The sequence below is a fragment of the Morchella importuna genome (genome assembly GCF_003444635.1).
Source record: "Morchella importuna strain M04M26 chromosome Unknown Morimp01GS012, whole genome shotgun sequence".
Classification (NCBI taxonomy): domain Eukaryota; kingdom Fungi; phylum Ascomycota; class Pezizomycetes; order Pezizales; family Morchellaceae; genus Morchella; species Morchella importuna.
Window position 1 is genome coordinate 2,944 of NW_025763409.1, and position 21,984 is coordinate 24,927.

Genomic DNA, 21,984 nt, shown 5'->3' on the forward strand with positions numbered 1-21,984 from the left:
TTGGCCAAATTGTCGAAAGCAAAATATTATACCAAGTTAGATTTGCGCTGGGGATATAACCAAATCAGGATAGCGGAAGGAGACGAATGGAAAACGGCATTCCGGACTCGATATGGACACTTTGAATATACGGTAATGCCTTTTGGATTAGCGAATGCTCCGGCTACATTTCAACATTGGATCAATGACATCCTGCGCCCCTATCTCGATCAATTTGTGACGGCCTATTTAGACGATATTCTCATCTATTCCGAATCCCTTGCAGAGCACAAGGACCATATTCAAAAGGTTTTAAAGGTACTTGATGAGAATCATGTCCATCTCAAACCCGAAAAATGTGAATTTATGGTTCAAGAAACGAAATATCTTGGCCTAATCCTCACCCCAAATGGCAACAGAATGGATCCAAAGAAAGTTATTGATGTTCTAGAATGGTCTACACCTACAAATCTTCATGATGTTCAAGTATTTCTGGGATTTGCAAATTTTTATCGACGGTTTATTTTGGGATATTCAAAGATTGTCGCCCCGCTTACAGCCCTAACAAAGAAAAATGTTAAATTCGAATGGACAGATGAAAGGGAGGAAGCATTTCAAACATTGAAAAAGATGTTTACAACAGCGCCCATATTAGTTCATTTCGATCCGAATCGGAAGATTGTGATAGAAACCGATGCATCCGACTATGTTTCAGCAGGATTCTATCGCAACGTGATGATGAAGGAGTTTTACATCCGGTCGCTTTCTTTTCCAAGAAACATTCCCCTGCGGAATGCAACTATGAAATTTATGACAAGGAACTTCTAGCAATCGTACGATGTTTTGAAGAGTGGCGACATCATTTGGAAGGAGCACAATTCCCTATTGAAGTTTTCAGCGACCATCGAAATCTAGAGTATTTTATGACAACAAAATTGCTAAACCGCCGACAAGCTCGTTGGTCTGAATTCCTTTCGCGTTTCGATTTTGTTATACAATTCCGACCAGGAAAACAAGGAGCGAAACCAGATGCATTGACTAGAAGATCAGGTGATCTACCTAAAGAGGGGGATGAACGGCTGACGCACCAGAGCCAAGTGGTTCTGAAGCGAAAAAATTTGGATACAAAGCTAAGTTTGTTCGCGGGTTCTTTATCAAATGAATCCGCTGAAGGAATGTCTACTGTGGAGGAGTTATTTTCAAAAGCTTACCAAGTCGATAGTTTTCCAAACGAAATCCTCGCTATGCTCCGGAACGACGTTCGCCAGTCAAATAAAATTTCACTTGCCGAATGTACTGAAGACAATAACGGCCGGTTACTTTATCGAGATGCACTCTACGTACCAAAGGATAATGACCTCCGGCTGAGACTCCTGAAAGAACATCATGACAAACCATCGCAGGCCATCCGGGTAGAGCAAAGACCTTGGAACTCTTAAGTCGGGAATATTATTGGCCACAAATGCGAAAAGATGTCGATCGATATGTTAGGAATTGCAATATGTGTGTCCGTAGCAAGGCACCACGTAATGCGCCTTATGGGGTACTTCGTCCCATGCCAATACCCGATGGACCATGGACGGATGTCTCGATGGATTTTGTTACCGACCTTCCGGAGAGTGATGGTTACAATGCGATTCTAGTTGTTGTTGATAGATTAACCAAAATGCGACATCTAATACCAACGACTAAAGAGGTGGACTCGAAGGAAGTAGCAAGGCTATATCTCGATAATGTTTGGAAGCTACATGGACTACCTGATATGGTGGTGTCCGATAGAGGAACACAATTTGTTGCGGAATTTTGGAAGTCGCTTTGCAAACGCCTGGAAATATCTCCACGATTCTCCACCGCATTCCACCCCCAAACTGATGGACAAACTGAAAGGATCAATGCCATAATGGAACAATACCTCCGAAGCTATGTCTCCTATCAGCAAGATGATTGGGCCCGGCTGTTGGCAATGGCTGAGTTCGCAACAAATAACCATATTTCGGAAACAACAAAAGTCTCTCCTTTCTATGCCAACTCGGGAAGAAATCCCAGAATGACTTTTGGTCCCTTGGAACACGGTAAAACGACAGCGGAAGATCAAGCCAACAGCATTGCAAAGGAGATGAAGGACATGGTGGAGTTTCTGAAGAGCGAAATGTTTCGGGCGCAAAGGATACAAGAGGAGTCGGCTAACCTAAATCGTTCTCCTGCCCCTCGTTATCATATAGGAGATAAAGTTTTCTTGTCGACCCGCCATATTCTAACAAAGCGACCCTCCAAGAAGTTTGATTGGAAACGGATTGGTCCTTACAGCATCAAACGAATCGTCAACCCCTATGCTTATGAGCTAGAACTTCCCCGCTCCATGAAGATCCATCCAGTATTCCACGTTTCATTGTTATCACCTGAAGCGGGTAACCCATTACCTGGACAACAACAGTCACCACCACCTCCAGTCGAGATCGAAGGGAGGAAGAATGGGAAGTCGAGGATATTGTGGACTCTAGGAAACGAAGGGGTGGCTTTGAGTACCTGGTACGATACACTGGATACGATGATGCCTCTTGGCAACCGCTATCGGACCTTGAGCATTCACCTGATATTGTTCGACGGTTCCATGAACGCTATCCACAGAAACCTAAGCCTACCAGGAGGTAGGCCTTAGAGGGGGGCGTAGTCTGTAACGGCAATATTATATTTCGGCTAAGGTGATAGATTGGGTTGTGAAGAGAAGGAATCGCGCAGTTGGACTATGATTTGTAATGGGTTTTCTGTTATGTTCTTTCGGTTTCCGTTACGCAAGATATTAGTCATCAACGGACTAGGAGTTGGATATATAAGGGGGTGTTGTCTCGTGCCTTTTCATGTTTTCCTTCCTTTCCTCTTCTCTTCACGGAACCTCCTGTATCTACCCTCGCAACACCAAAACTTTCGAACGATAAAACTTTTGGCCTGCACTCTCGATAAAACTTTTACTCGAACACGATCCTGTATGTCAATAGACTCCGTAATCTATTGGTATCTTATCGCACATCTGTTCGTACGCGAAGTCATCCACGCTCTAGTCCCTGAGTTGTGAACTTTCTACCCCTCAAGCCCTCGCCTAAGTCTCGCGACCGCAGCGAAACCAACCAACAACCTGGCCTCACCACCCAACCCACCAAACACCGCGGGCAGGAAAAGAACTCTATCAGAAGTCTTCCCAAACCCAACTCGAACCGGAACATCAATCATGTCCCAACAAGCCTCTCTGAGCTCCTGGTTTGCAGGAGCCCCCCCCCCAGGAACCCCAGCCCCCCCACGCTTTGCCGACACCCAATCCAGTCAATCCACCCAACAAACACAGTCCACCACGATCGAGCAAACCCAACCCAGCGGCGAACCCTTCTCTATCTTCGCCGAATACACCCAATACAATGAACCATACGCACCAAAGTATGACTACATCCACCCTAGCATCGTCCCCCAAGAAACCCATGCCAGAATGGATCTCAATTACATCTCGTGGGTAATTAGAAATGCCCTCACCGTGGCGCTCGAACCCCTCAACAAGGCAACCGAACAAACCAACAAGAATCTGAAAGCCACCATCGAAGTCCTATCCGTCCAAAATGAATCCCTCAAGCACACCGTCGACACCCTGGCCAAACAAATGTTCGAAATGACAAAGAACCAGGACAAAACATCCGAGAAACTCCACCGCCTACAACACCAACTCACCAATCTCTCCATCAACAGGCACAACAACCAAATGGCCGCCGAAGGAAGAACTGCCACAACCACCGCCGCCGTCACCGCTGCCACCATCCCCGCCCCTCCCCCCGCACCCATCAATAACTCGAACCATGCTCAACAACAACCAAAAGGAAAAGGAAAAGAAACACCAATCCCACAAGCACCAAAATCCTACGCATCCATCGCAGCAGGAAACGCCAACCCCGAATACACCATGGTCACAAACAGGAGGAAGCCCAAGCCTAAGGTGGACCCACTATTTAAACCAGAAGTCACCAAAATCAACAGGGAAATAGTCATCGAAACAAATAAGAATCACCAGTCACCCCCTCCGACATCAGAACAAGAATCAACTCAAAAATCGAAAACCCAGACTGCCAGCTTATCGCCGCCAGGAAAACCTCAAAGAACAACATCGTGCTAGAAACCAAATTTGCTACCCCCGCCTCAAAAGTCTTCGAATACAAACAAGAAATTGAATCAGCCCTAAGAGAACTCAAGGTCCCCTTCGTTGACATAAGGGTCAACTCCAGATGGTCCAAATTTATCGTACACGGAATCCCAACAACAATCGGAGACGGCTATGAAGCAGGACAGGTCATGGCCTCAGAAGTCAGAAGCAACTACGGAACCACCTTCGAAATGGCACAAATCCCCAGATGGCTAAGCAGACCTGAGGCTAGAGCAGGGAAAACGCACTCGTCAATGATCATCGCACTCCCAGGACAATATACAAAAGACAACCTCGGACTGAGATATCTTACCCTATTCGACCGGCAATGCAAAATCGACAACTACCTCCCAGCCAATCCAGAAACCCAATGCTCCAAATGCTTAGAATATGGCCACCGACACGAAAGATGCTCCCACCAAACCGGGAGATGCGGACACTGTGCAGAGGACCACCAAACAAAGGAACACCCATGCTCAGAATGCCCAGGAGGTACCAGATGCATCCATACACCCATCCGATGCTACCACTGCAAGGCCCCACACAAAGCAACAGACGCCAACTGCCCAGAACGTACCAAAGCCCGCATCATAAAAGAAACTTGGACCAGACACAAACCCAAGCCCACTACCAATACCCATCGTCATCCCGGCCCAAGACCCCCCCAAGAAGATGCAGCCATGGATAACACCCAATGAGTCACATCAAAAGAACAACGGCCATCGCACAGCAACTGAACTGTGCGAAAAACGAGCTTACAACAAAGTCAGTAGTGGAGGAAGCAGAACAGGACCACAACATACTTTTCCTTTTGTTACAAGAACCATGGAACAACAAAGACGGCCACCCACCGGAATCCCCTCTCTTTTACCTATTCACAGCCAGCAACAAGGGCACTAAAGCCGCCACATACATCAGGAAACACGCCAACCTGAAACCAAAACACCACTACACCCACAGTAATTTCATCGTCTCCGTCACGGTGGAAATCCAGAATCAGAAAACACAGATCCTCAACATATACTCACCAGGACGAAGCGGACCCTTCGCAGAAATCTCCAGACAGATAACCACCATCCAAAACTGCCTCGTCATGGGAGACTTCAACAGCCACCACCAACTCTGGTATGGGCACAGATCCCACGACTACACCAACACAATCAGAACGGACAAACCCGGATCCAGGAAAATAAAGAGATGGATCGATCGACAAAGGCTATCCCTACTTAACGAACCAGGCGAATTCACACATTTCCCCAGAAACAACAACAGACCGACCATCATTGACTTGACTTTAGTCAAAGGACCAGTACTGGACCATGACGTCCGGTGGAACATTGACCGACATGGAGCCGGATCCGACCATGGGAAAACCATCCTACAACTACGAATAGAGAAGCCCCCCCACACCCCCAGGAGACTATGGCACCGAACGAATTGGGGAAAACTGGAAGAGAACATCTCAGGCCTCCAGTTCCCCCCCGAAGCATGGGAATGCCAGAACCACACAAAGCAATCGGTCGACTTCATACTCGAACATATAGATAACCTGATAGATCAGGTGACCCCATGGAGCCAAGGACACATCAAATCTAAGAAATGGTGGACCCCAGAGCTGAAAGAAATCAAATCAACCCTCAACACACTAGAAAGGAAAGCCAGAAACACCCAAAAGGACGAAGATAGGGAATCTTTCAGGAAAACCAGTAGAAGATGGACGGCAGCAATCCGAAAAGCCAAAGCGGAACAAAGGGAAAAAGAACTCACAGAGGCCAAGGGAAGTGCCATCTGGAAACTAATCAACACGGGGAAAAGAAGGGACATTACAATCCCAACTATACAAGGTGAAGAAACGTTTGCGGGGAAGTGCCAAGCTCTAAGAGCCCAACTCTTCCCCACAAATTGGACGTCCCCCAACAACCCCCCACTCCAAATCAGACCCCCATCCTTTGACCTTAGTGACGATTTCCAGGAAGTAACAACAGAAGAAATCACGTCCGCAATCAAATCATGCCCAGCACATTCGGCCACTGGCCCTGACAACATACCATATCCTTTCATACAGGCAACAATTAAGTCAAACACCCAACTCTTCCAGGACATGTTCTCAGCCATGCTCCGACATGGAGTCCAACCGGACCGATGGAAAGTGGCAAAATGCATACCAATCCCGAAACCAGGAAAATCCGACTACTCATCGGCCAAAGCCTACCGACCCATCTCCCTACTACAATGCTTTAGCAAAGTACTGGAAAAGATAGTGGCAACAAGATTATGCACTGCCGGAACCATCCTGGAAACCCTTAGTAAAGACCAATTCGGAGGCAGACCAACTATCTCAGCGATCGATGCCTTACTCCGCACGCTCACGCCCATCCAACAAAACCTCCTGATCAAGCGAACTACAGGAACTACCCCAGACAGACCAGCACTCCTCACAAATGACATACAAGGAGCCTTCAACTGTGTCGACCACCTCCTACTCGCCGAGATCATGACCCAACAAAGATTTCCAACATACCTGACGACCTGGTGCAAGGAATTCAACACCAATCGAACACTTCAATTCCAATTTAACCACGAACTGGAACCACCACGACCATATTCCTCAGGACTACCCCAAGGATCCCCCCTATCCCCAGTACTATTTATGATATACGCCGGGGTAATAACAGACCCCACCAACTCCCCAAAGAAATCAACACCACCTACATCGACGACGACGCACTCATCCAACTCGCGAAGTCCCCTCTCTTCATCACCAAAAGACTCAACGAAAGATGGAAGAAAGAATTAAGAAAGCAGAACCCCTTAACATCAAATATGAACCCCAAAAATCCGACCTCGTTTCTTCAAACCCACAACATCAAGCACCCCGGACCCTAAGAATTCGGTAAAAATCGCAAAAGAAGAAATCCACCCCAAAGATAGACTCAAATACGTAGGAGTCTGGCTGGACTCAACGCTCTCCTTCCGACCACACATCGAAGAAACCATCGCCAAAGGCCTCATAGCCCTAGGCAGAATCAGAAACATCGCCTACCTCCCAGGATCAACAACAAAATCCATCCACCACCTCATCGTCCAAGGCTTCCTCCCCACCATCCTATGGGGATCGGAGGCATGGTGGACAGGAGCCGACCACATCCTCCGATCATTATCCCCCCTCTACAACGAAGCCGCCAGGATTATAACAGGCCTACCCCGCTGGACCAAAACCGAAAAACTACTGAAAGAGGCAGCACTTCCCCCACTCGAACACCTCCTCAACCACAAATCGCGGAAGTACGGGACGCGCATCCTCTGCCACCCTGCGGACCACCCACTCAACGAAGGACTCATCCAACTCCTCCCCACCAGAATAAAAAACATTAAAGGCACAGGCCTACATCGGATGCATCACTCATGCTACCCTTTCAGGAACCAGGTAACCACAGAGAAAGATGGATACAAAACGATACCCTCACCAAACGCATGATAGAAGAATGGAACTCCATCCCACTCATCAACTACCACGAACCAGGAACCCTAAAAATCCCACCAAAGCGAGCAAAACTCCTCCGATCCAAAGCAAAACTCATCCACCGCATACGATGTCAAGTCACTAGGATAGACAGATATGCAGCATTTACGGAACCTGAACCCTGCCAATGCGGCTCGGAACAATCCTCCAAACACACCATGATCGACTGCCCACGATGGACACAACTACGAAGGCCACTTATGGACAAAATCCCGGGGCCGCCCACTTGGGAAAACTGGCTATTCACCAACCTCAACGTAGACCTGATTCTACAGTTTGCAACAAAAACCAACCTACTCGACTGGTACGAAATGGACGAGGAGGACCCGGAGGAATGATGATCGGTTTCTTTGGTTTTTTCTCCTTTCTTTTCTGTACCTTCTTTTAAATTTCTTTCATCGTTTCCTTTTGTTTCTCTCTTATGTTTGGCGGAGGGTCCGGCGTGCGATAAGTCCTGTACTTCAAAGCAATATAAAAATCCAATCCAATCCTGTATCTACCCCAACGAATACTACTTTTGTTCTACGCCTCGTCATAGGGTTCAACTAGTTGTCATACTAGATAGAGCCACTCCATAGCCCATAGTCCTGAATACCTATTGTCACGTCCTCGCCTCGGTTGTATTCCTTGGCACCATAGTCCCTACGTCCATAGACCACCGTTACACCAGGTTCCGTCCCTTATCGCCAACCAATACAACACTATAGCCTACAATGTCGGAACACGTTCCTATAGATTACCAACAACTAAGCGATACCCTTCAAACCTTCTTCCAAGAACATCCACAGGTCGATAACACTGTCGGGATAGAAGCTTACGCACTTCTTCAAAGGGCCCAACATGGTCTCGCTCAGTATGCAACGGACTTGCAAGAGGTGGAGAGGGAGGCTGGAAATGCAAGGGAGATGTTTGAACGAGACCTTGCTGCTGCTCGAACCCAGCGGGTCGCTGTCGAAGTGGTTGCCCCTGATGAAGAACCAATTGGTGGTGATGATGCCCCACCCGCGCCTCCAGTACCACCCGTTGTGGCTACTATCCAGCGGTCGGAAAAGCTCCCAGACCCCGAGGTGTTTAGGGGAGATCGCGATCGAGAAAGATTACACCTATTCAAACAACAGATGAGGATTAAACTATTGGGAAATGCCGACCGCTTTCCCACACTACAGTCCAAGTTATCCTACGCATTCAGTCGACTGGAGGGTGTTGCCGCTAATCAGTTCTTACAATATGTCGGAGAAGAAGGCATCGCTTTGCCTTCCATGTTGCGGTTTTATGAAATCTTAGATACTGCGTTCGGGGACCCTGATCGAATGCGCACAGCTAGAAGGAATCTCAGGAACATCCGCCAGCGAAATCGAACCTTTGCTGACTATTTCGCCGAATTTCAACGGTACGCTGCTGAATCAGGAATGGATGAAGTCTCTCGGATTGAGGCTTTGATGGAGGGCATTAACGCGGAACTCGATGAATCGATGATACACCATGAAACTCCTGCGACAGTAGATGCCTGCGCGACACTTTTGCAACGGTTAGATAATCGACGACGAGCGGCAGAGGCTAAGCGAGGAAGTAAAAAGCCTTGGAGTGCTACTGCTGCTCCGACCCCTCGTCCCCCACCAGCGAATCCTGTGCCTACCCCTCGCGCTGCCGCCCCAGCTGTCAATGCACCTACTCCTGAGAACCATCCCTCGTTTCGCCCGGGAGGTGATGTACCAATGGATCTGTCCGGGGGACGTCGTCGCCCCACCCCTACTGAAAGAAACGCCCGCTTAGCTGAGGGCCGATGTTTCTATTGCGGAGGAGTCGGACATATGGTTAGGGATTGCCCCCAAGCAAGGGCAACTGGAAATCAACCAAGGAGACCGGTGATGAGAGGAGCAGCATTGAGGGTAGAGGAAAATGATGGAAGCGATAACGAGTCGGCAAAAGATTTGTCCCTGCACTAAGTGGCTTAGCCCAGGGACCATTTAAGGATTTTTCTGAAATGCATATTTCTGGTTTTTCGGTATCAGAGGAGGAAATGGATGGGAACCAATTTGTAGTAACTTGTTCAATTTCACAGAATAAAAATACTTTCGTACCCACCTACGCCCTTATTGATACCGGAGCCTCAGGATATGCTTTCATCGATGAATCTTTTGCACGCCACAACAATCTCACCATGACCCCACTCAAAATACCACGCCACGTAGACGTTATAGACGGCAGACCTATCAAATCAGGAAAGATTACTCATATTGTTGATGTCTCGCTAGACATTCATGGCCATCGAGAAACTGCATCTTGTTTTGTGACAAAGTTGGGACACTATCCGATTGTGATGGGGATACCTTGGATGCGACGCCATGATGTTACAATTCGACCAAAGGAAAATTTGCTTATCTTCGACTCTCAAAGCTGCTGTCAACATTGTTCGCTTAATGGAACTGCAATTACGGTTCATGGTATATCAATTCCCCTACCTGAAACTCATACCGTTACCGTCTCAGCGACCGAAAAACCTACCATCGATATTAAACAACTAATACCGAAGGAGTTCCACCGCCATATCCACATGTTTGAAGAATATGACGCTTCCATACTTCCGCCATATCGACCGTTCCATGATATGAAGATAGTATTAGAAGAAGGCAAACAACCACCATTGGGATCAATATACGCTCTATCCCAAATTGAGTTGAAAGCACTCTGGGATTATCTTCAAGAAAATCTGCCCGAGGGAATTATCCGCCATAGTGAATCGCCAGCAGGAGCACCTATACTATTCGTCAAGAAAGCCGATGGAACTCTTCGTTTATGTGTCGACTATCGAGGCCTCAATGCAATTACGATTAAGAATCGTTACCCATTGCCGTTATTGAAGGAAACTTTGGCCAGATTTTCGAAAGCAAAATATTATACCAAGTTAGATTTGCGCTGGGGATATAACCAAATCAGGATAGCGGAAGGAGACGAATGGAAAACGGCATTCCGGACTCGATATGGACACTTTGAATATACGGTAATGCCTTTTGGATTAGCGAATGCTCCGGCTACATTTCAACATTGGATCAATGACATCCTGCGCCCCTATCTCGATCAATTTGTGACGGCCTATTTAGATGATATTCTCATCTATTCCGAATCCCTTGAAGAGCACAAGGACCATATTCAAAAGGTTTTAAAGGTACTTGATGAGAATCATGTCCATCTCAAACCCGAAAAATGTGAATTTATGGTTCAAGAAACGAAATATCTTGGCCTAATCCTCACCCCAAATGGCAACAGAATGGATCCAAAGAAAGTTATTGATGTTCTAGAATGGTCTATACCTACAAATCTTCATGATGTTCAAGTATTTCTGGGATTTGCAAATTTTTATCGACGGTTTATTTTGGGATATTCAAAGATTGTCGCCCCGCTTACAGCTCTAACAAAGAAAAATGTTAAATTCGAATGGACAGATGAAAGGGAGGAAGCATTTCAAACATTGAAAAAGATGTTTACAACAGCGCCCATATTAGTTCATTTCGATCCGAATCGGAAGATTGTGATAGAAACCGATGCATCCGACTATGTTTCAGCAGGAATTCTATCGCAACGTGATGATGAAGGAGTTTTACATCCGGTCGCTTTCTTTTCAAAGAAACATTCCCCTGCGGAATGCAACTATGAAATTTATGACAAGGAACTTCTAGCAATCGTACGATGTTTTGAGGAGTGGCGACATCATTTGGAAGGAGCACAATTCCCTATTGAAGTTTTCAGCGACCATCGAAATCTAGAGTATTTTATGACAACAAAATTGCTAAACTGCCGACAAGCTCGTTGGTCTGAATTCCTTTCGCGTTTCGATTTTGTTATACAATTCCGACCAGGAAAACAAGGAGCGAAACCAGATGCATTGATCAGAAGATCAGGTGATCTACCTAAAGAGGGGGATGAACGGCTGACGCACCAGAGCCAAGTGGTTCTGAAGCGAAAAAATTTGGATACAAAGCTAAGTTTGTTCGCGGGTTCTTTATCAAATGAATCCGCTGAAGGAATGTCTACTGTGGAGGAGTTATTTTCAAAAGCTTACCAAGTCGATAGTTTTCCAAATGAAATCCTCGCTATGCTCCGGAACGACGTTCGCCAGTCAAATAAAATTTCACTTGCCGAATGTACTGAAGACAATAACGGCCGGTTACTTTATCGAGATGCACTCTACGTACCAAAGGATAATGACCTCCGGCTGAGACTCCTGAAAGAACATCATGACAAACCATCGGCAGGCCATCCGGGTAGAGCAAAGACCTTGGAACTCTTAAGTCGGGAATATTATTGGCCACAAATACGAAAAGATGTTGATCGATATGTTAGGAATTGCAATATGTGTGTCCGTAGCAAGGCACCACGTAATGTGCCTTATGGGGTACTTCGTCCCATGCCAATACCCGATGGACCATGGACGGATGTCTCGATGGATTTTGTTACCGACCTTCCAGAGAGTGATGGTTACAATGCGATTCTAGTTGTTGTTGATAGATTAACCAAAATGCGACATCTAATACCAACGACTAAAGAGGTGGACTCGAAGGAAGTAGCAAGGCTATATCTCGATAATGTTTGGAAGCTACATGGACTACCTGATATGGTGGTGTCCGATAGAGGAACGCAATTTGTTGCGGAATTTTGGAAGTCGCTTTGCAAACGCCTGGAAATATCTCCACGTTTCTCCACCGCATTCCACCCCCAAACTGATGGACAAACTGAAAGAATCAATGCCATAATGGAACAATACCTCCGAAGCTATGTCTCCTATCAGCAAGATGATTGGGCCCGGCTGTTGGCAATGGCTGAGTTCGCAACAAATAACCATATTTCGGAAACAACAAAAGTCTCTCCCTTCTATGCCAACTCGGGAAGAAATCCCAGAATGACTTTTGGTCCCTTGGAACACGGTAAAACGACAGCGGAAGATCAAGCCAACAGCATTGCAAAGGAGATGAAGGACATGGTGGAGTTTCTGAAGAGCGAAATGTTTCGGGCGCAAAGGATACAAGAGGAGTCGGCTAACCTAAATCGTTCTCCTGCCCCTCGTTATCATATAGGAGATAAAGTTTTCTTGTCGACCCGCCATATTCTAACAAAGCGACCCTCCAAGAAGTTTGATTGGAAACGGATTGGTCCTTACAGCATCAAACGAATCGTCAACCCCTATGCTTATGAGCTAGAACTTCCCCGCTCCATGAAGATCCATCCAGTATTCCACGTTTCATTGTTATCACCTGAAGCGGGTAACCCATTACCTGGACAACAACAGTCACCACCACCTCCAGTCGAGATCGAAGGGGAGGAAGAATGGGAAGTCGAGGATATTGTGGACTCTAGGAAACGAAGGGGTGGCTTTGAGTACCTGGTACGATACACTGGATACGATGATGCCTCTTGGCAACCGCTATCGAACCTTGAGCATTCACCTGATATTGTTCGACGGTTCCATGAACGCTATCCACAGAAACCTAAGCCTACCAGGAGGTAGGCCTTAGAGGGGGGCGTAGTCTGTAACGGCAATATTATATTTCGGTTACGGTGATAGATTGGGTTGTGAAGAGAAGGAATCGCGCAGTTGGACTATGATTTGTAATGGGTTTTCTGTTATGTTCTTTCGGTTTCCGTTACGCACGATATTAGTCATCAACGGACTAGGAGTTGGATATATGAGGGGGTGTTGTCTCGTGACTTTTCATGTTTTCCTTCCTTTCCTCTTCTCTTCACGGAACCTCCTGTATTTACCCCAACGAATACTACTTTTGTTCTACGCCTCGTTATAGGGTTCAACTAGTTGTCATACTAGATAGAACCACTCCATAGCCCATAGTCCTGAATACCTATTGCCACGTCCTCGCCTCGGTTGTATTCCTTGGCACCATAGTCCCTACGTCCATAGACCACCGTTACAAACGGCCTGCAATACTTTGTTAAATGGACAGGATACGCCGACCCCACCTGGGAACCCGCCGCCTACCATAACGACACCGCCGCAGTCGATGTCTTCCATGCACAATACCCTGGGAAACCGGGACCACTCAAGGCGAAGGTTAAAACCCAGGCTCGCAGGAGCTCGCGCTTGAAGGGGGGGGCTACTTTCACGGATCGATTGGTGGAGTCGTTGGGTTACGCGGAGTTGGATTAGTCAGGAGAGTTCTATCGTGTTCTTTGGGTTTCTGTTCGGTTGCGCGGCGTGAGTCATTGGGATTAGTCATCGCAGGATTTTCTTGGGTATAATAAGGGGGCTCTCCCTCGCTTCGTTCCTGTTTTCCTTTCTCTTCTTCTTTTTCTTACTCAACGTCTTCTGTATTTCCCTACCGTAACCACTGTCCGTACCTGGCATATCATATCAGGCAGGACCACTTTTATATCTACGCTGGTTCTCAATATATACGCTATTACTTCTCCTTTCCACGAAGACCTTCGTGCCTCGCTTGACCTCGCTTGACTAACTCGACAGCTTCTACTGTCGCATATCATACCCTGCGGAATACGTGCTATCATCGCCCCTTGAGATCCACTTGGTAGCAGAGCCCTTAAAGATTATTGAGATTTAAGCGAAGCATCTTTGAATAATCTAAACCTGATTTCTATATTGCACGGCCACATCTTTCTATCGGATTCCAGAGATACGTGAAAAGACTGTCCCCGTTCAAGTTAAACGTACCCACTCAGTTATAGTAAGTATCAAGTTGAAAGTTGGGAAAACCGTGACAGCAGACCCGGAAGTCAGAGATAGTAGCATTATCTATATCTGTCATGGCAAATACTAGTAGATAGAGTAACTCGAATAGACGACGAATCATAACCTATGAACTGAGGTTTGTTTACTGACGTCAGGTTAGAAGTTGTTACTTGATTTAACTTGAGCAGAAGAGCAAGCTACCTGTCTGGCTCGTAGAGGAGAAACAAATAGTATTGCCACATCGAGGTAAAATTTTCTTTGTAATTTGTCCATCACCTCTATGGAGCCCACAGAGCAATGTGATTCCTATTAATATATATTGCACCACCCATTATTACTTAATACTTATAGAAACAAGTGAATATAAAAACTTTATCTTTGAAACATACATTGCAAATAATATATATTATTATTTACGACTCAGTTAAAATTTATTATTACAAATGTATGAAACTGATTACACCCGGCCGAAGGCCGGCGATCACTTGTCTAAGAATGTAATTGTCTTGCAGTTTGTAGGGAACTACTACTGCCGGTACTAGAATTCCCGGAGCTATTGGTTTTCGATGATACTTCTCAGCATGTAACGATACCCTGTGCATCTTCATACACTAGACAGTCTGATAGGCTCTGTTACACTTTACAATCTATTTCATTGAGTTCGTGGAGTCTCCGAGGATATTCTTCGTGACCCGCAAGATCAACCTCGAACACCCTACGAAGCACACCCTACGAAGAACACCCTACGAAGAACAACCTACGAAGAACACGAACACCCGTACCCAATTACCTCGGGTCACGTGAGTTCGAGTCTCTGCACCCCTTTCTACATGTCACTGGAATTCCAGTTGGTATCGCTAGTATGATTGCTACTTGAGTCCACTACGGTGCTGTACATCATCATAAAAGTTGGGCTTTGAACACTTCACAATGATCAAAAGAATTAATCAGTATTATCAATTGCTTTTGTGACAGAAAAAAAACCGTTTTTGATCTCCGCGAACCCTACCCTACCTTACCAAGATAATAAAAACACTTATCCGGTCTGATTGGTCAAGCCCACCTCCCACTTTTCATTCTAGGTTACGGATTTCCATATTTCCGCACTTCGAGTATTGCAAGGTTAATATTTAATTATCATTAGTTAGCAAACCTTTACGACTACTGACAATCTCACCAACAGGCGACCACCCTTTAACTGTTCCACTTATGTGCTACCATACCCTCTAATGCAATGTCAGTAGAGTGAGTTTGGAATACATGAGTTTATGATCCTACCTGGTGGACTTGTTTCAACGGGAGCTTTTCCAACTTCTTTCCAGTTCGTACTAAGAGCGGTTCCATTGCTCTCGACGTAGCTCTTCATCATGGCCCTCCTAGTGTCTTCATCTGCATCTTTATATAGCTTTTTGAAAAAATGGTTTACTGGATCTCCACTCTCGGCTTCGCTATCGTATTCTGTACCCTCGTCTGTATCGATAGCTCCACCTTCTATAATGTCCTTATTCTTTTTAGAGCGTGTGAGATCTTTTGCAACCTTATCCCAATCCTTAGGGCCTGACTTTGAGGACGTGGGATAAAGCGGTAGATCTACTTTAGCCATTGAGGTAGGAGTTGCAGACGTTGTGGGGAGTGGAATTGTTCCGATTAATTGGGTTGCCTCAGATGCTTCGAGATCCCCCCATTTCTGTCCCGGAATTTGTTTCTCAAGCTTAATCTCAATTTTCGTTGGTAAGATTGCATACGATGACTTGTCGGCCTTAACAGGGTACAAGAGAGGATCGAGGTCGAAGGTGAACTCGGGCCCGGACGCTAGTGGGAAGGCGATTGAGAGCTATTGTTTGGATAAATCGATTAGGACAAGACCGGTGTAATACTCCATTTTACGGAGAAAAGAGGGGTATACCGATGTGTTTTGTATCTCTACCGTAGCTTCGTCCTTTGGTACACCTTTGACATAGATTGTAATGACGATATGGGTAGAGGTTTGATACCATTCGTGTCGAATCTTGCTGGGCGGAGTTACTACACCTTTGGGACGAGAAATCGGCGGGGTTACAGCCTGGGCAACTGTTTTCTCCGATAGGCCAGTTTGGCCATCCTTTTTCTCGCCGGTCACTTTGGGAATTTCCACATCGGGGATCTCCTTCACGGTAACTTCTCTAGTAATATCGTCCTCATCTACTTTGGCAAGTTGCATCTCAAGCTTGCCTTTCCAGATGCCAATGAGGTTCTTGTCTTTGTCGTTACTGGCCTTTTTCTCTGCTTCACTGAAGCAGAAACCGGCGTCCCCTAGCTTTCCTTCCATAAGCAAGGATATCCCTCGGCGGAGCTGGGCGGCACCAATGAGTTCTCGTTTTCCTCGCTTGTTGGCAAGGACAACAGCTAACTCGGCATCACGTAGTGCGGAAGCATAATTTGATGAACGTTGATAAGCAGTGGAACGCTTCAAGTAATAATCTGGAGACTCGGGGGTTTGTCTCAGAGCTTGGGTGTACAAATCAATCGCTTGAGCATAGTTTTGGGAGTTGAGCGCTTTGGAGCCTTGATCAGAGAGAGTTGCTGGAGAAGGCATCACTACTGATTGTGAGGTAGGTGGTAATGGCCTGGTATTTATAGATCTGTAGGCGTGTAGATAGATAGGTGGATGGATCGATGAATAAGTTATGGGTGCGGGGAACTAATTTGAACTAAAATAATGGTGTTGTAGGGCTACATGCATCTAAATATCAACTGCAACATAAGCTTATCCCCATAGAAGCAGCTAGAAATTTCTACTTTGAGCGACATGAAAAAATATCTTAGTGCACCCAAATCCAGAACACTGTCAAGTCGGCCTACTCTATTTTGAGTGCTCTACATGCACGAACCCGGCAGTGCCTCCATACATGTTCCTACTCTCCTGACGTTTGTAAACTGAACGTCTATTGCATAATATCAAGGTGTGCAATGGCACAGGTGTCAGGAACTACAATACTCTATGGTACAAATACCCTGCATATGTACCTACTCTACTCGTATTTCTCTGACGTTTGTGGACGCGACTGATATTGCATGCCATACAAAAATACGCCAAGCTCATGATTTTGGGTGTATGCAATAATGGCCCAGTTCAAAAACGTCAGAGAAATAGTATGTACTCGCGACCAGCAACAAGAACCCGAATATGCAGCTGCAATTCTTTGGTGTATTTTTGACTTCTACTCCAATGGAAATTGCAGATTAGGACGTGCATTTTCGGGTTCTTGTTGCTGGTCGCGAGTAGAGTACCGCCCATGGGCTTAAAGCAAAGTGGTGGGAGGAAAACTGGTGGTGTATGCATATTCCCGTGACTTAAGCCAATCAGCAAGCAGTACTTTGGTACCTACATCTCTTGCTTGGGCTCTATTCTAAAAAGAAATTCGACTATCACGTGATTCACAATACTCTAACTTATTTGATATGTGGTATCAGCCTACAGGAACGATTCGAAATACACGCAAAGGCTTGTGGTATGATATCTGCGATAAATTCTACGGATCTGAGTACAGTAGCAAAAAATGGGGTGGGATTCGTGCCGCAGAAAAAGAGTTATGCGGTATTCTAGATACTATGGTATTGACTGCCGCATTTATGCACTCAATGCTATGCTTTTCCGGGATTTCCGGGCCTTTTCCGGGCCGTACCCTGCCAAAAAAACGTACATGTACTATTTTGTATGAAATAGTTTGCTGATTACATGCAATATTTTCTTCTCATGAGGCATTACACTTATCAAAACAACCAATTAATTCATCAATATCTCGGTCATCTTTGATCCCCCATCAAAGGGCTAAAGTGAGTTAGGGAATACATTTAAAAAATAATTTTTGTCCATTCGGTATTCACTATATAATGAAACAGTTACTCTCCTATTGGCTCAGGATGATACTTATAATTTTGATTGATTGATGGTGATCACGACAATGAGTTTGTGTTGATAATCTTATTCCCCCTGTCATGAAGTGTTGCTGTCACGTCTGGGTGTGACAGAGGGGACCTAGAGACAGTGATGCGGTATTTCTACAGTACTATTAAAAATTATTGACTATCAAAAATGCAGCTTTAAGTCGGTATTTCTCGAAAATCGGCATTGCTTGGCAAAATGCGCATAGACCCAGCATTTCTGCGGTATTCCTATGGCACGAATCCCACCCCATTTTTTGCTACTGTATTTATTTGTTAGCTCCGTAATTACAGCTTGGTAGCACAGTAGGTTATCCACCAGTCATCACTTTGAACCGCGCTTATCAACCACATGAAACTTTACTACGAGTAAATATCCGAGTACAGAAAAATCAACATTAACATAAGTCTCAAGTCCTCGAGAAGAAAAAAATACAAATAGGTGGAATCAAGTTTAAGAAAAGCAATAGAACATAACAGGCCAGCAGCTAGATCAAAGAAAATATCCGGAACAAATAGGGCAAATGATATATGGGCCGTCAAAGTCATCCAGAAATGTGGAGCAATAAAATGGAAAACGGGATCCCTAGGGTAGACACGGAGGAAAATACTGCACAGTTCAAGCTCCCCTTATGTAGTAATAAAAGCAAAACTTAAAGGGGTAAGAAAATATGGCATGTCCAACGCATCACCGGGACTATCTTTGAATTGATGGGATATTTAAAATACCGTTCCATCTGACAATATCATAATCGGAGGCTCCTTAGTGTTTGGTCTAGAGACCTCTGCAAGCTCCCTTCCACCCTAAAGGATTGATTTAGAGACTAGCTTATTATTATTTCGGAAATATCGACTTACCTTCCAAGTACCCGCCTCTAACATTTGCGCTAAAGTCAATTGATCGCCATTCCTCAAATCCAGCAAGTTATTAACTTCACCCAATAGCATATCCAAAAACCCCAATGTGCAAGCTCTCCATTCGATAATTACGTCATCTTCGGGCCCGAACAAAGGCACGACCTCAACATTGGGTTGGCCCGCTTTTTTTGCGTTTGCATGGTATGCCTGGATGCCCCTTTCCATCTGTGGTTGCTTCAAGGTCAAAAGTCCAGTGTCTATTAGAAGGCCGCCGTTACGATACTCCGGAAGACCAGTGAGAAGATGCTCGCCTGCCCACATCACCCCCATCAGTTTTGACATCGGAACCATAAGAGAATAGGTAAGCCATTGAGTGAGTTTGTGAAAGGGAACAATGCGTTCCCAACCCGGTGCAGGGGGCATTGAAGAACAGGGCCATGCATCGCCCAAAGAAACGCCATCAAACTGAGTACGTGATTGAGGCCAAATCGGTGCAAGTCCCTCCATCAAAACGTTCCATAATGTAGGAATTGGGATTACCGGTGTTACACCGAATTTTTGTGTTGTGGAATGTTGTAAAAGGTAGTCTAGAAATGCTGGTTAGGCTGGCATGTCAAATAGTCATCATATTTTGAGACGTACCAAGCATATTTCCAGGGCGCGAGTCTACCCCGAAAAAATCCTGATTGTCTAAAGCTTCTCCCAGCTTTATCAAAAGCGATGATCGACCCTCGAGGCCATCCATGGGATTACTATCTGAAATCTGCAGGCCTCTTGCAAGAATCTCAACGGTCAATCCCTTCAACGCCATCCCTACAGAGAATTATTCAAGGTCAGTCAATGTTGATTCCGATAATCGAGCTCATGAACGAAGCTCCAGACAGCTTGAGATTTATGGAATAGCTAGAAAAACCCACCATCAACCTGCTCTTTTTGCTCAGGATTGCTACTAAAAAGACCCTCTTTGAACATGTCTAAACTTGCTACAGCTAATCCTTCACTTCTGCGATATATTTTGCCATTGTCCTGAGACTTGTACTGCCACTTAGTGCCAGCGCCAGCATCAAGCAACACAGAAACTAGAAAGAGATCAATCAATCTTCTTGTTTGCTCTGCTGTATCCACACTCGATGGCCATGATTTTATCAATTGGTCGATTCGAGGCCGTCCGCCGACCTCAAAGTGCTGCCAGCGACCATGGGGAGGAATTGTGTGGTAGTCAGGTGCGTAATCTCTCTATATTTCCCGGTCCAGCACAAGCAAAATCAGTTATATACTCAGACAAAACGTAAAAAAAATGCCAGAGTGAAGAAATGGTACCTTTATAATTGAAACCACGTATTCCGCAACGTCCTTAAACTTTTCCATATCCACAGTAAAATTGGTCAACTGGTTTTTAAGAGCAGCCTCAATTACGAATTTCGATCGTTCTCTGACAGCATAAATACTCCTTAGATAGCCCGAAGGGTCCATACCTGGATCAGGCGCAGGAGGTAATTCTATCGAAGGGATTGCTGGCAATGGAGGGGAGGCATTTCCAGACGACGAAGATCTCCCTGGTTGACCTGTCGTGGGGGACCTGATAGTACTTGCCAGGGAAGTTTGAGAACCTTTCCTGCCGGGTTTACTTCCAGTGCTATCCGATGTGACGGAATTCGCCCTAGATCCGTTCTTCTTGGAGAAGAGACCCATCACCACTTGCCTTTATTTTCTTGTTTTGTTTGTTTCGTTTTTCGGTGATGGTGTCCCAGAGAAAGGGGGGGGCGGGAGAGAAAAGTAAGAAGATAGGACTCAATAGTAATTATCTATATTTCTGGTGGCCGCGTTGAGTGCAGGGGGAAAGTAGGAGAAGTCACGTAGTGGAAGCTGTGATATCACTTGTGGTAGAGGCAGCAGCAGCAAAGGAAAGGTTATGAGGGAACGGAAAGGAGGAGAGGAGGAGAGGAGGAGAAGTGGGAGAGGGTCCAGAAAGGGAGAACAACGACCAGAAGGGAAGCAGCGGCAGCAGGCCTAAGAGATGCGGCTGTGAATCAAGCAGATGCGCGGGGTTCCCAGCAGCAAGCAGGAGAGGATCTCCCCGGCAGAGTGCAGAATAGGTTCATCAATCTGCTCAACAGTAATACCTGATATTAAGGCAGATATATCCAACCTAGAAAATAGAAATACTTAGAGTCGAAGTTACACACCACTGTAATCAGAGCAGTAGAACAAGCAAATTTTTGTTGGAGGTTCTTTGTCAAAAGAGCATTGTAGCGGCCATAGGCGCTGATTGATGTACACTGCTAATCCGGTTGCTGCATCGCGCCGAAGAACGACGCCAGCTGCCACATTTCATCTAGGCATTTCGAATCTTGGGAAACTAGAGTGCATAGTTAGAGTGCATACATACAGGTTTGTATCGATGAATTGCCGAAATAGACGCGCCTGCAGACCGAGACAGAGAGGCCAGAGCACGAGCAGTTGTTTAACCAAGAACTTAGAACCCAGGAGGTTGTTTGGCGGGTAGCCACTTACTACTTTTATCCCTAGCCCACGACTAAGTAGGACTAGGCTTGATCGTTTAGACCTTCTCCTGACCACTCATTTAACTCCATGCCAGTGCAACGATGCAGCTTGCACCTCTCTGTACTATAGCGGCATTGCCAACTCCACTATTAGAGTATTTATACTCTACTCTACACCAAATAGAGTACATGTAGGCACATGTATTTACTCTAAGTACCTAGCGATGTGGACTAGAATTTCGGTTACGTGTACGTTAAATAATGCGTAGGTGAGAGTAGAAACTAGTATGCCTTTTGTCACTTTCTAGATGTCCCCACA

The 21,984-nt window shown here is 45.7% G+C and overlaps 2 protein-coding genes across 2 annotated transcripts; both read right to left on the reverse strand.

Moving 5' to 3' along the window:
• Positions 1-15,573: 15,573 nt before the first annotated feature.
• Positions 15,574-16,954, reverse strand: LAJ45_04696 (uncharacterized protein; the record flags this gene model as incomplete). The annotated part of the gene is made up of 3 exons (XM_046114273.1): positions 15,574-15,605; positions 15,658-16,213; positions 16,286-16,954. The coding sequence occupies 3 exons, from the start codon at positions 16,952-16,954 to the stop codon at positions 15,574-15,576; spliced, it is 1,257 nt and encodes a 418-aa protein (XP_045972299.1).
• A 2,069-nt stretch (positions 16,955-19,023) lies between these two features.
• LAJ45_04697 (uncharacterized protein) lies at positions 19,024-20,853 on the reverse strand (the record flags this gene model as incomplete). The annotated part of the gene is made up of 5 exons (XM_046114274.1): positions 19,024-19,107; positions 19,162-19,748; positions 19,804-19,974; positions 20,079-20,397; positions 20,482-20,853. 5 exons carry the CDS (start codon positions 20,851-20,853, stop codon positions 19,024-19,026), a joined length of 1,533 nt encoding a protein of 510 aa, XP_045972300.1.
• Between the last annotated feature and the right edge of the window lie 1,131 nt (positions 20,854-21,984).